Source organism: Chelon labrosus (assembly GCF_963514085.1).
Source record: "Chelon labrosus genome assembly, chromosome: 17".
In the NCBI taxonomy this organism is placed as follows: Eukaryota; Metazoa; Chordata; class Actinopteri; order Mugiliformes; family Mugilidae; genus Chelon; species Chelon labrosus.
In genome coordinates this window covers 24,666,042-24,681,636 of record NC_140350.1, presented here as the reverse complement: position 1 = coordinate 24,681,636, position 15,595 = coordinate 24,666,042, and the positions used below count along the sequence as shown (strand labels likewise).

Here is a 15,595-nt window from a genome sequence, read left to right as displayed (position 1 = left end):
CCTAACCCTAACCCTGATGACGTGATGCATCAACCAATCATATGCATTCGCTTCATTTGAGTTTAGACTTGGCGACAAGGTTGCTGTCAACGCTGATTACATGCATACCCACAGCTAATTTAGAATCAGCAGTTAATCTGTACACTGCAGTTATTTACAATACAGTTACTAAAGGTCCATATTATCCAGCTGATGGAATTTTCCTGCAAACCATCAATGAAAATGTGAAAGACCTTTCATACCATTTTCTAAAGGAGACAACTACTGTTTATCCAAGTAGCAAAGCAGGAAAAAGTGTACACAAAGAAAATCAGGTGGACCCATCTCCAAACCAAGCGCTTTGCATTAGAGTGGGTAAAAAATAAATAAATAAAAACTAGACAGCTATGTTAAATCATCTGTGTTCCCTTAAGTAACATTTCAGGCACCAGTGCAAACTAAGTGAAAAAGAACCACTTCTCGAGGCTACATGCCAACAAAGCCTGGAACACCAATATAAATGTGCTTACACATTCCTGCACAGACCGACAGCTGGCTGACACACCACAGTATATGTACAGAAAGGCAACAAAACACAAGCAGTAAAACAAATCAATGGGTTTTCCAGACATAACAACAGCCTGGCACAGCAGCCAGATAACCAGACACCTGGTGCAGCAGCTACGTTCACTCCTTTTGAAGTCACTGAAACAGCAGCATGGCGTCTGCGCCATGTGCGGAGTAAAATATATTAGGAAATTCCACCAGGAAGGAGGCTGTAAATAGCACACCTGTGATGATTGCACATAAGCGATGAAATGATTCCACCGTTGTTCAGTGTTTCAGCTCTGTTTAGTATGGGAAGAGTTTGGTGTGTGAGTCATCACTGATGAGCTGATGCCAGGTTCCATTTGACTGACACAGAGTGATGCTTCTGTGCAGTTTGTTATGCGCGACGACTTGCAGGACGCAATTCATCTTGACGAGTATGTCACAGAGGTTTAACTTCTGCTCCAAGGCCACCGGTGTTGAAAAGCTGACAGGATGATTTAAGGACATTTTTTATTTTTTCAGATCTTTTTTTTTTTTTTTAGATATCATTCTGATGCCTCATCAAACTCTCTTTTTTTTTCCGGTTATGTTTGGTATGTTACAAGCTTTTTTATGTGTGTGCATCATAAACTGTAGAACGATGGACCTCCTCAAATGTGAAGTCAATGCAAGTAGAGCTCCCCCTGGTGGCTGGCTGCAGTATAGGTCATAGGCTCCACCCCCTCCATGTTAGTTGTTGGGACTTGGGCCAAACTAAAACACTAAGGTACACGTCAAACATGCATACAGATCCATACTCAAGTGTCCATTTTTCTGATAAGTTAAGTTAATTCCGCTAACCTTAAGCCTTGACATAATTTAAACAAGTGAGTTGTATAAAAAAAAATTTCTCTCATACAGTTTTCATGAATGGAGATATTAGGTATAAAGGCCCAAACTGTTATTGTACCAGGTTATAAACATGTTTATTTCTGCTGTACAGTTGCTCATTTTAAAATAGAAGTCTATGGGGACTGACTCGCTTTTGGCCTCAAGCGGCCATTTGTGGAACTGCAGCTTTTGGAAGTTAAGCATCGATCCTGGAAGTTACTGCTTGGTCCACATACAGTCTGTAGTTTATCAGTAAAGTTATTGACCAGCCACGCTATTTGTACTTCCAGATCACTTTATTTCTATCCACATGAATCATTAATGTGAGTAGTTTGTGGTTTCCTTGTACCTTTAACAATAGCTTGGAATAATAGCCCGTCCAATTCATGCTATTCTTGCACTATACCATTTTGTTAGAAGGATGTACTTCCCACATAATGCAGTAATGACTTTCTGTTTCAGACTTTGTGCCAGTCTCTGGCTGTGTGTGATTCTCCCAGAACAGGTTATTTTTCTCATTCTGCTCATGCATTTGATTCCCTTTGTTGTGCCAGCCACACTCCTCTGTCTTGACTCGCATTGATTTTTGCCAAGCACTTTTTAAATCCATAACTCTGCAAGTTGCATGCAGAGACATAGAGACAGTGGTGGTGCTGTGCTAGCAGTCAGCAGGTATAACACTGATGCAACAAACACTGTAGAAAGGAAAGTCAGCGGGCATAGAGCAGGGTATCTCAATACAGAACGAAAAGACCTTCTTTTAAAATCTTAATTTTTAGTTCGTGGTTCGAGAAGTCAACTTGGGACTGTTCCCAATTCCCAATTCCTAATCTTCTGCCAAGGGCTGCCCACTGCTCCTGGTGGATGGGTTAAATATGTTTTTGCACCCTTCAGAATTTTCTACATTTCTGCATAATTGCATAAAGAACCCAATGAAACTTATGAAACAGAACTATTATACTTGAGTATTTGTTTATTCAGGGAAATGAGCCAATATTACATATCAGTGAGGTGCCAAAGTAAGTGCACCTTTAGTATAACAAGTTCATTTTAAGGCCAAATCATTTGTTCAAAATTGTTTCCAGTCAATGTAATGAAATGAGACTCTGGCGTCGTTCAGTGCCACGTCTAGTTTGGTTGGTGATATTCTGATCTAAACAACTCATGTTTATTGAAGTGTATGATGGCAAGGACGAAGGAGCTTTCTTAGGAGCTCAGAAAAAAAGTTGTTGTTGCTCATCAGACTGGAAAATGTTACAAAACCATCTCTAAAGAGCTCAGAGTTGACAAATCTACACTCATGCAGATTTAAGATGATTGAAGCAAGCAGTTCATTTAATGAAACCCACCAACGTCTCAGAACTGAAGCGGGTAGTGGGCTAGAATGCCTTCAAGCTGAAAATGAGGGTTCATTGACTTTTGCAACTCACTAATATGTATAAATGGTTCATTTTCTTGAATAAATCAATGCACAAGTACAATGTTTTTGTTTCATTTGTTTGATTGTGTTCTTTTTGTCTACTCTCAAGACTTCCACTGATGTTTTGAATAATTTGCAGAAAGGTAGAATATTCTGAAGGACAAAAACTTTTAAGCAGTAACATCAATAAAGCTGATTCATATTCACATCTGAGAAGGTCTGGGCTGACTGTACTCCCAGTATTAGCCCTTGCAGGATTTCTAGTTTGTACCTTTTATGCAGCCAGACAATCCCAATGCACCCAGAGGAAGACCTGAAGACATACTGTATGTTTCTGAGTTACATTTATGCCCACACATTGAACAAGTAGTATTAATGTTAACAAGCTGCTCAGCCTTAGTTGTCATTATAGCAGCCAAAAACCATGGTGACTGAATAAGTTCACCTCAGACATCTTGTTAACACACTTATATAATATATAATAATATAATATTTTGCAACTCCCCTACAATAGGTCTGATTCCGATAGAAATAGTTATTTGTTCAACTTTTCTATGAACCTTTGAGTCCTATTTTGGAAATACACTCACAGCCAGCCCACAACACACTCAGGCTTTACTCTGTGCTTTCGAAAGTAGGCGTGGTTGCTGCTTGGATTTCCATCTGAGACACAATTTCCTCCATTTGTTCCACCACAGGCTCTGACTCAGCTGTATTGAGCAACTGCTGGAGGATCCTGATGAAATGTGAGATACTTCAGTGATCTGTCTTTACAAAGTTGTGCGTCTGTCAACTGAAGTGCCCTGCGTTTTAAAACAGATGAGACAAGTTAGTAGTTACTGGATGCAGACAAGGGTTCTCTCTGTTTATTGTAACAGTCACTTAATTTGTAGGGAGTGCAGTTTTTGTTGGTGGCACTTATTAAAAGCTTTATGTGCTTCGCAAATCGACCTGACATGGTGGTAAAACCAAGCAGATATGAGCTCAACATCCCTAACAAATTTAGTTTTCTCACAACATGACTACATGCAGATGTCACTGTTAGCTTGTTCCCTGCTGAGTGGCAAACACAAAACTGCCAGCGTTTGCCACTGTGCATTCACAGGCACTACTGAAATGGTACAGAACTAGAAACAAACAGATTTAGAAGGAATTCAGGCAGAACATTTTTTAAAAATGGACATATGTAAGTAAGTAATGTAAGTAATGGATGCTTTTAAAAGGGATTAGTTTCATTCACAAACCACTGACATCTCCACAGGAAACCACTCAATGACTGGAAGTTCCTGTGAGGTTCCTATGATCAGATAGTTCCTGATCCACAGGGGAGATTGCTTGGTCACAGTAGCTTAGTTGCACATAAAAAAGCACTCTTAAGAACCACAGGTAAAATAAATATTAAATAGAATATAAGTAAAATAAAATAAAAATAGTATAAGCAAAAATGTACAAATTAGCATATGAACAAATGTACAAGAAATAGAGATAGAAGAATATATATTATATACATACGAATGTTAGTAAGGTACATTAGTGTCCATTAACATAAATACATGGAGTTGTTGTCCAGCTGGACAGAGAATGGTATGAATGACATCCTGTAGCGCTCACTGTCGGAGTGGATCCGGATCAATCTGTTGGAGAATGAGCTCCACAGTCCCTCTATTGTCTGATGGAGTGGATGAGATGGATTGTCTATGATGGAGAGCAGTTTGTCCAGTGTCCTCCTGTCCCTCACTGAGACAAACGTCTCCAACTCACTGCCAATAACATGTCCAGTCTTTTGGATCAATTTGTCCATCCTACTTATGTCCTTTCTGCCGGTGCTGCTCCCCTAACAAACCACAGCAAAGTATAGACAGGTCTCCAGCAACTTGCTGCATTCATTGCATACATTGAAAGACCTGATCTTCCTCAGGAACTAGAGTCTACTCAGTCCCTTCTTGTCCACAGCATCACTGTTGTCCCTCCAGTCCTATTGTTCATGCGGACTCCCAGGTACTTATAGTGGTTCACTACTTCCACCTCCAGGCCCTGGATGGTGATGGGCTCTGCTGGTGTCCTCTTCCTCTTGAAGTCAATGACTAGCTCCTTGGTCTTGTCCACATTCAGGAGTAGGTGGTTTGGCTGGGACCACTCTACATAGTCTCTGATCAGGCGCCCAGATAGGGAGTTAGGCTACACATCCACGTGTGTGATATTAAACAAAAAAAAACAAAAAACAACGTGTGTTGAAATGCTGCAGTTTTCAGACCTTAAACAGAAATAACTTAACAGACTTTGTGTCAAAGCAAGGTTGGCTTTGACAGGGAAGTCTATCCGGCTAAATCCGACAGCTGGAAATCGAGGGTGTTAACCCTGTAATATTTGTTCATCGTTTCCAACTATGCAATTGAATACTCTTTAAACTACTCATGGGTGTTACAGCTGAGCTCAAGTTACATTAAAAAAAGAACAGGTGACTAAATGACGTGTGGTGAGCTCTTGTATGTCAACAGAGGGCTGAACTGTAACGCCTCTTGAGCCAAAGCCTTTTGTGTGGCGGGTGCAGAGGAGTGTAACAATGAAGCAGTTTCCAAATGCCTGCACATATAACAAAACCTTCCACGAGGAGCAACCCAAGACTCCTAGAAAACACTAGTTGCCTTATTTCCGAGGTGCCTTTGAAGGCAGCCTAAGCTGTCAGTTGGTAATTTTAGTTAGACTTCCATCAGCTGGTTGTGATTACACAAAGGAAAACTTACATTCAAAACACATCCTTTAAAAACCCACACACACACACAAAGCTCCCCTGCTGGCTGCACCTCCTCCCCCCGGCTCCGGTTAATCCGCGCCCCCTAGCGGCGGAGCAGGCGGCCGTGGAGCGTCAGAGCGCCGGTGCCCGTCCCCACAGTCAGAGTGAAAGTTGTCTCCGCTCGGAAAAGCGGTGAGTCGGGACTCGCTAGTTCGCAACCGCCGCTGCTTTTCATACGCTTCCTCCCGGAGAGATGAGGCGGAAAGAGAAGAGGCTGCTGCAGTTCGCTGGGCTGCTCATAGCGGCTCTTCTTTTCCTCCCCAACGTCGGACTGTGGTCTTTGTACCGGGACCGAGTGTTCGACAACTCGCCCGACGCGCTGGACGGTCCGGGCGGCATCCCTCCGGTACAGGTAAGTGGAGCTCGGCTTCGTGTGGCTCCGTGTAGCCGCTGGTTGTCTCGCCGCGTAACAGCGGCGCCAGGAAGACTCGAGAGGGTTATTTAGGCTCGGTGCTTCATCCTCAACATTCAGCTACATTCCCATACTGTGTGTGTGTGTGTGTGTGTAGTGTGCTTCACAACGTGGGCCGTGCTTTAGCACCGTGTTCGGTGTGGCAGGTCACGCCGCCGGCCAGACCGGACGCAGAGCCACGTAGCTAACCGGAGCTAGGCGCAGCAGCAAAGTTGCAATAACACGGACTTCAGGAAGTTGACAGCAGCGCGAGGCGGGCGGTGCTGCGTTCACAGGTTGGTTGACAGGCGGCTGCGCTCCGAGCGCCGCAGCTGCAACCGCTGGCTCCCTGTTCAGTTCCGTGTTCACGGTGATTGGCTCAGATTAAATAGTGTATAATGTTATACACTTATATGCCAGTTCATTAGGTACACTTGTGAAGAGGAATGCATTACAACATAACAGCCCTGCACTAAAACGACTCCATAACTGAAGCTGAAACAGCAGCTATGGTGATAAAAAGTCCAAGTCCCCATAATGTCAGTCATTTCATTTAAAATAAGGATTATGTAGGTTTTTTTTTTTTCTTTTTTCTTTTTTCTTTTTTGGTCAGGGTTTTGGGTACATAATATATTTTGGCCACCATGTCAACATGAAGGAAGGGGGCAAAACATTAGGAACACTTTCAAATATACCTCCCACAACCACCTAAATGTTGAGTGGAATAAGTTGAAGTAGATTGCACTGGTGTCCCTAATAAAGTGCTCAGTTAGAAGATGTAACTTGATGGAGAAATATTTCAATAATAATAAATGCTTTGCTCAGCACTGGTTCACATGCACTCACATGCCAGTTCATTAGGAACACTAGTGAAAGGTCCTGCACTAATCCCCCTCCATGACTGTGAAGTTGAAACAGCAACTCAGTGTCAATCATTTTATTTAATATTAGTATAAAGTAGTAGTAAAAGTAGTTATTATGGTTTGGGTACATTAATGTAAATATTTTGGCCACCCCATCAACATGGAAGGAGTGAAATATTAGGAACATACCAACCGCTGCCATTTCAGCATTGAGTTGAATTCAGTTGCAGAGGTTGAAATGAGGAATTATTTCAGTGGTTCTATGGCCTCTCATTCACCCCGATCCCGAGCAATCTGATCGCAAGTGGCCACCTTAAAGAGCAGGTGTGAACGCACCCAGGACGCATTTGACTGATCCGATCTCAGACCACATTTGGAGGTGGTCTGGGACACATGTGACTGCATTTCTTTGGTAGTGTGATGGCACAATGCTTCCTGGGTCACATTAAGGACCGCCTACTCAACAGGGACGTGTAAGTGGTGTTTTGCTAATTTAATTTAGTAATCAGTAATCACGAGTGTCTCTGGTTAACTTGCCTACCAGATTTCTTTCTGTCAGTGCTTCAAACAGCAGAGCGGTGAAATTATGGTGTGTATGGAAGCTTCTAGGGTTAAATAAATTAAAACTTAACTAGTGTGCTTTCAGTGAGAGAAACTTTACAGCTTGTTCCAAAATATGCATCCAAAACCCATGTCACGACACACACAAAACAACCCAGTGAATGCTGTGAATTTAATTGTTAAATAGGTAGGCTATATAAGTTTAAATGAGAGTAGCCTGGTGAAAGATGTCAGTGGAGTGTGGTGCCAAACCTTTTAAATCCTCAGTGACAGAGCTCAGCTTCTTCAGGTTGTGGTTTAAGAAGTATCAGCCAGAACAAAAGCACCATGTGTATTAGTATAGACTGCAAAGTATATGCAACAGATTGAGATTTTATTCCTCCAGCTAAACTGAATTGGCTGCCAAAGCACTGCAACTCTCTTGTTTGTCCTGTAAAGACACATTTGATTCTCCAAAGGTTTAGTCTCTGGCTCATTCAGCTATATAAATGTTTCTTGCTCTTACTGTATATTTTCACATTGAACAGTGCATTGATATTTTCCGTATGGAGATGGATGGAGACGTCATTTCTGTTTAGTTGAACAGAATGATTTTTGCAGTGAAGAGGATAGAAGAGGCTTTTACGTAACCCAATAAGTTTGTGTTTTCATAGTCTTTATTTCTTGAGGGAAGCTTGTTTGTGGCTCGAACTGAATCATCAACAACAAAAACATCTGAAAAGTGAAAGAGCTGAATACACGAGAGGCCCCAGCTGATGGTGGCTATGCTGTTGTGTTGGTCCACATAAAACTTCTGGGAAAATTGAAAGGCAGCAACAAAAACTTAGCCCGTTTGGCAGACAATAGCAGCTTCTCTAATTCAAATGAGGCAAAATCTGCTGAATGGATGCTTTCATGGGTGGTATGTGTGTGTGTGTGCATGTGTGTTAGTGGGAGTTTTGGCTGATGGTGGTGTTTGTCCAAATGCTGCAAACTTGCTTGACTGGAGTGATTGTAGAAACAGAGTGAAAGCAGCAAGTGAAGGCAGAGTTCGGTCTAATGCTTTAACTAGCTCTTAAAATGCATGCTGCATGTTCCTCTTGAAGGTGGACTGGTGCCTCAAACAGCTCTTTAAACAAGTCCATCCATCATCAGGTCACTGTTTAGCACATGGATGTTGATAAATCTCCATCACATGTCCAGTGGAGTAATTTGGGTCGGGATGCCTCAACGTACTCAGTTGATTACGTAAATATGCCAACTTGGGTTGTAATGTTTCTGAGACTTTATCTGAACAGTGGTGGTCAGTCGTTTTTTAGACAAGAGCTTGTGAGGATTCTCTAGTGCCGATGCTAATGGCTAGTATGGCTAGTATGGCTATGTCTGTGAAGGTTCTCGGTCATCCAGGTCATGGTATATCCAACAAAGGTTCAAAAAAAGGCAACTGGACTTGTAGAGTTTTTTGAGAAGACGTGTCACCACTCATCCTAGTAGCTTCTTCAGTTCTAATGGAAATTAGCTGCACCAGTTTCTGGTTTTTAGCATAACAAGCAAGTTTTTTCAGGAGGATTTCCTATTTAAACCTCAGCCTTCCCATCAGTCCCCTAGAACTGAAGAAGCTACACGGATGAGTGGTGAAACGTCTTCTCAAAAAACTCTACAAGTCCAGTTGCCTTTTTTTGAACCTTTGTTGGATAACCCACATCTTTACTAATTAAGTTTCCGTTGACTTTTGTGATGAATAATATCATTAAAGCCTAGAAGCCAGAGCATCCGGCCCACAACATTTTTGCGGCATAAAGTTGGTGTGAAGTTCTGTTGGAAGCTGATTATGACAAAGACCTGTGGTGATGGGTAGAAAAGTAACAGCAACATAGTCATACTGAGTGTGATGGAGTTCAGTTTGTTTACAGCAAGATGACTGTGATTGGCTGTAGGACCATCTATGCATGCATGGGGACTTTTTTCTACATATCAGTTGAAACATTCCCCATAATGAATTCCATGTTAGCTAAAGTTTAAGTTTTAAATGGTTTCTTCATTTGTATGTGCATACATTACATGTTAGAACAAACAATGGTAGAAGTAGCAAATAGATTAAATAAATTAACTGAAAAAGAAATGATCAACAGATTAACTAACTAACCAAACAAATTTGCACATTTCATGTTCAGCAGTAGCGGCCACTGTTAATCTTTTGGAGCTGTGGAAATGATAAAGCTGGCATTCTGCACAAATCTCCTCCAAGGATTACTTCCACCTGCTCACTCGTATTTGATGTCAAGATGTCATGAGTGGGGATTAAAAAACAATGTCAACGAAGCAAGCTCGTCTGAGAAAGGAGGTTAACGCTTCTCGGTAATAAAGGAACATTTGAAGGGACCAGAAAGTTTTAACTAGTTTAAGAATTGTCATATAATTTTTACAGCTTGCTGATTGAACATGACTCACCTGCTCCACCTCAAATGAAAATAGAAAGGTGCTACCTGTATTTCTCTAGGAGTTGACCTTTGTACTAACACAGTGATATCTGATCCATTAGATAGTCTAAGCTGTAATCATTTGCCCAAGCAAATTGTCCCTGTTTCACAGTAAACAGTCAGTTACAGAGCCTCGCCATTGTGACAGTGACAGAAAGGTAATTTGCACATCCTGTTGAAGCAGAGGTGGCTCGGTGTCCTCCATCCTGCTCCAGCCACTCGGGTTAAGTGAAGGTTGCAGAACACGAGAGCAATGGTAGAATTAAAAAGACGTTGTGTGGTCTGACCTGCTGTGCTGCCCGGCTAACCGTGTGATTGACTGGACGAATGAGTGTGTGCTAAGTTGCAGAAGATTTCAATTTCTTCGTCCAATTTAAGTCGGCCCATTTTGCAATTTCCGTACTGTCACAAACTTTTTAAAAAACATTCCATCGTGATAGATGGGACAGCCGAGACTTTTGATCTCAAGAAATGAGCCCAACCACAATAGGTGGCACCCGTCGTGAGAACTATTTCAGTAGACTCAGCTGTGCAGGATTTAATGACCCAGAACTGAAGCACATGTCTGCCCTGCTAATAATTCAGGCTTGGACCGACAGTGATGTCACTGTGTTTAAGCCTTTCATCCTAAACTTCATGTTATCTGCATTGCATTAAATTGCACTTTGGCCTCGTTCAGACTCTGTGTTAACATCCATCCTTGGGATTCCGATCACAAGAAACCAGTTTAAAGTACAGGTGTGAACACATCAGGGACGTGGTGAGGTCGCAATCGAGAAATCCGATTGATGATTCTTTTGGTAGTGTGAATACACAACGCGTCCTCAGTCACATTAAAGGCACCTAAAAAAAAAACGACATAACTGCAATTATAAAGTATCACCTGAAAAGGATGTCTGTACATGAGCAAAGAGAGCCTTTTAAAGTATTCTGTCCTTCTAGCTGTTAACTAACTAAATAATAAATAAATCTAAACAAGTTGAATATGAATACACTGTGTGTGGTTCTATCATTAAATAACGCATTGGCAGGTGGTTAATTATTAATGTGGTCATGTTGATGTGATGTATGAGGAGCCCCGTGGAGTTAAGTGTATTTCCTCCAATCACTGATGGCTTTATTTGCTTTTATTACTGAAGATTATGGGTACAAATTAGAGCAGACATGCGACCTGCAAGCATTAGCATGCTAACTTAGCCCCGTGGTTAGCTCTGCTCTCCACCGTATAGTAACCACCATTTGTCTTGTTTTATTCCGGCATCAATTCAAAGTGTCGATAACAGAGAATTCAGACAACATACGGATAAAGTTAGGAAACCACACTGTGGACTGTTAATCTCACAATGTCCTAGCGTCGTATTGGCGCCAGTTGGTAAAACAGTCCCGGGAAAAGTGTTTATTAAAGTTTTTTTGTCCCGTTTATTAAAGTTCAAATCATATTGCTGTATGAATGATTTCTGATAATACATCTGAAAAGACAAATTGTGTCTCACTCTAAATAAATGTCCACTCTGATTGGGCCATGATGTGGAGTCTCTTCTTAATTTTGTCCCCCTCTTTGATTGAGTTGGACACCACTGCTTTAGAGACGGCTGCTATTAAAATCTTCTACTGCGCTCCGAGTGATGGCGATGTTTATTTGCATATGAGCTGACTGGAGACGTTAATGGCAGGTGTGAAAACAGGCACTAAGAACTGGCCACTTGCAATCAGATTTCCCAGGACGGACATTAATGCGAAGGCTGAACAGGAGCCTTTGACTCACTTATAACTTTACTAAGCTTCCTCTTGTGACTGTATCTCAGCGTGTCCTTATAGCTGCTTCACTGCCTTCCAGCTATGACAACTGCTTCTGAAAGGATGCTCATTGTTTTGGCCTGAAGAAAATTGAGATTAATCTAGCATGAATTATTAATGGACAGCTTGAGAAAATGAATCAATAATGTAAGTGGCTGCTATTCTGTGACTGGCAATCAAACACAGTTCTGAGGTGTTCAGCTTACTCTGGACACGTAAACTATTGTCTGGAGTCTCTCCCTTGGAAGCTGATTATGACCTGGCAAATATGTTCCAGAATACAGAAAGTTTTATTAATCCCAGAATAAAGCTTTCCTGCTAGTACATGATATGGCCTGGGTTCAAGTCCAATTAATAAATGTCAGAAAGCAGAGTAAACAATGAGAAAAGAGAATAAAATAAGATAGAACTAACAGCCCAGAATAAAAGGTAATATGTGCTTATTAGAAACACGTATTCATTACTAAAACAATTTAGATAGTGCCAAGTTAAAAGATGAGTAATAAATAAATGGATGAATGAATCGCACATATCGGTTCTACCTAAAGTACACTGTGCCAAGAACAGCTCAGTCAATAATCATTTTCTTAGCTGAAGGAATAAATGATCTTGTATCTCCGGTCCAGTCATATTGATGTGGCGGGCTTTATGTTGGAATGAACTAGATCAGACTTCATATACCTTTTTATATATTCCCAGGCCAGGTTCTATTTTTGGAGTGCCTTGCTGGTGGATATTCCTGCTGCTAACTGAATGTGATCAGTTCTGATAAAAGTCCAGAAGATAAAGTGTGCTCTTGAAAAGAAAGTTGGCTGAGATTCACGGCCCTGTCACAGAGAAATGAGAATCATACGGGCTTCTGTACACTGGAGGCTACATTTATGAGCCACGCACAATAGGCTGGATTACTGTTCATTCATCACTGCAGGACCTTGTGCATTTCGCCTCTGACACGCGTCCAATGCTCTCCATGACCCACACACACTGAAACACACACACTGACTTACATATACTGCTTTTAGAGCTAGTAGAAGGTCAGTCAGTGACAGTCTGGTCTTATTAATGAGCAGAGCTCAAAGTAAACAAGGACATTTATGTAGAACATCTCAGGAAAAGGAAAAATCCCAACTGAAAAAAATCCCCCACGTCTTTTAATCTCTCATTTCAGCCTCAGAAGATAACGGATTGTTGAAGCAGAGCTTACAAATTACTCTTGAACAAACTGGTTTTCTGAGTAAATACCACCAGTGCTGTTTGGAATTCCCTTAGCTGTGCGCATGTGATGTATTCTCACCCCACAGTCACAATGCAAATCAGATATCTCCTCGACCCCTCCGTCCTCCAGCCTCCCACGGGCTTTAAGAAACACTGAGAGCCTGACTTTTGTCCTTTATGGGAAAATAAACCAACCTTTAATACTTTCTTCTGTCTATTCGAAACCTTTTGAAGAACTCATTTCGGCTATAATTGAACCGGAGCTGTGGAGAGATATGATTAGACCCAAAAGAATTTGATTTGTAGCTGACAATATTGTTATAAGCCACGCTAACGTTTCCTAGCAGCGTATTATAAAGAAGATGCATATTAACATAATGCTGGTGTTAATTACTCGACAAGCAATATAACTTATCGAATAAATAATTTGTCCTTTGGCAGCTGAAGGGAATGTATTCAAGAAATAATTGATGTTTTTCTTGCTTCTAAAACTGAATTCTAGGAACTAGATGTATAAAGTCATATAAATGTCCCAGACTCTGACGCCTGGGTACAGTCATCTGTTAGACCTGGTCCCTGGTTGTCTTCAGCAGTGTCGAACTTTGACCTGAAACTGTCTGTTACCTCGCTGTTGCTATTCTGATACGCATTAAAGTTGTATAAGAGTTTAGCCTGTGGTCCTGTTAAAGGAAAAAAAACAACAAAAAACTCTCCTTTCTGCTCTATTGACATTATGTGGGAGAAAGGAAAATGTTCTATGCCGATAGCGAGCAGTGATTTCTGAACGCCCAGGAACCTTGAGGCTGCGCCTACAGGAAATATGAATCCGAAGTGCACAGAAACAAATTGAAATTTTGTGGATTAAGGCTGCCCTCGCAAAACGGCTCAGGATTGGCCTCCTCAAGGCACGTTTTGGAATTGAGGGTAATTTCAGGCTGCACTGGATGTCTTCATATGACAGCAGCAGGAAGTGTAGGAGAAGAGGCCTCTGCAATTAAGGAAATCACATCGGCTCCATGAATCCTGTGAGGTTAAGAGCAATTAGAGGGACCGTGAGAGGAGGATTAAGACAGTTTAACATGGTGTACCATAACTGTTGGGTGAGTTCATTACACTGCACACGGCTGTGTATTGTGTTAATGTAAAAATAACAGTTTATTTCTACATTAACATTTCACCAAGTCAACTGTTGAGGTCTTGAATGTGTAATCATGGCTGTGTTTCAGTTTGAACTACAGTAAGTTGTGTGTGGAGATGTGATGCCGACATTTGCTTATAGCTTTACACCTAAAGAAAGGGTTTTAGATAACTGTTGATTTAACTGTTGTTTATGACTTTGTATGACTTCTTATGTATTTTTCACTGTTAGGTCTTGGTGTTTGGCAGCATTTGTGGACATTCATTCATTTTTTAAATGGAACTACAGCTGAAACTCTAAAGTTAATAGGCATTTCATTAATCATATCATAAAAAGCAAGTTAACTGAGTTATTGTTATTTTTGAGAGTACTTTCTCTCAAAAATACCAGATTGACGGGTTTCCGCCACTCAAGCTTGAGGCTTGGACAGTAGATGGATCTTTTTGGTGTGCTGTTTGTATTTTGTGGAACCATGAATGTTAGATTTTTCAGGGCCGGTCTGTTCTGTTAGTGTAGATGTGCAGGCAACACAACAAACGAGCATGTTTCAAAAATACAAAATAGTTACCTGACTAATCAGATAATGGAATGAACACATCGCAGTCACGTTGAAGTATTTGTTGCTCTACAGAGAAATGATTAGTGTGTGCCTCTCATACATAGTTTGACATGAGTGAAATGATTTAGCCAGCTCCAGGGTTTCCTGATGAGGAGGGAGGCTGTTAATGTCAGTACCTGGTGCAGTCTCACTGAGCTGTGGGCTAGCTCTGCTGCTAGACTGGGAAATGAGATTTTATCTTTAATGTGTTAAGCCTCTGGAAACGAGGTAGACTGAGGGGTGAAAGTCATTTGCAAAGACAAGTGGAGTTACTCGCTGCGGACTTAAGTCAGTGCACTTTATCACTCAGAGCGGAGAGAGAAGGAGGGAGGGAATGAAACACCTCAGGAGAAAAAGGCAGAGTGAGTGGGTAAAAGAGGTGTTTGTTCACAGCCCCGACTTTGTTGGAGAGCGTTTCCTCCCCAGGTTCCTCACACAAGGCAAGACGTTGACTCGCTGCTGGCTGCGGCACAGACTGAGCGCGTGCAGAAGCTGCTCTGTATGCCCGTCAGGGATCTGCTGCCCCAGATCAGGACAAGGAGCCAAATGAGGGACAGGTGCAGGAGACAGCCTGTGGATACAGAGCGAGGAGTCAGGCTTTTAATTACAGCCACGTGGGTTATGGAGACGCTTTTTTATGTTCAGATGATTAAGCTAATCCCTGGATGCTAATTTTCGGCCTGCTCTTCACTTCACTGTGCTGAGCCTCAAAAAGAGGAAGATGCACTCGAACGTTTTCTGCTGATTTTTTTCCTTTTTTTTTTTTTTGAGTGGGATTATTTTCAGCATAAATCGTCACTCTTACCTAGTATCAAATATGAACACTTCTGAGCTCCTCATAGAATCTTTGCACAGACTCTGCAACATGCTGTCATTGCAGTAGTTTGTAAAGCCCTATAGATGCACGAGTGTGTATGTCACAACAGTCTAAGCATGCTATAGTCATGCTGAGTTCAAA

The 15,595-nt window shown here is 41.6% G+C and overlaps 1 protein-coding gene across 1 annotated transcript in view; it reads left to right on the top strand.

Moving 5' to 3' along the window:
* The first annotated feature begins 5,711 nt into the window (after positions 1-5,711).
* Positions 5,712-15,595, top strand: part of galnt10 (UDP-N-acetyl-alpha-D-galactosamine:polypeptide N-acetylgalactosaminyltransferase 10 (GalNAc-T10)) — an 89,799-nt gene continuing 79,915 nt past the window's right edge. Inside the window, exon 1 of the mRNA XM_084564642.1 lies at positions 5,712-5,967. Coding sequence (XP_084420768.1) covers positions 5,809-5,967 — 159 coding nt within the window. The 5' untranslated portion in view covers positions 5,712-5,808. The remainder of the gene's footprint in view (positions 5,968-15,595) is intronic.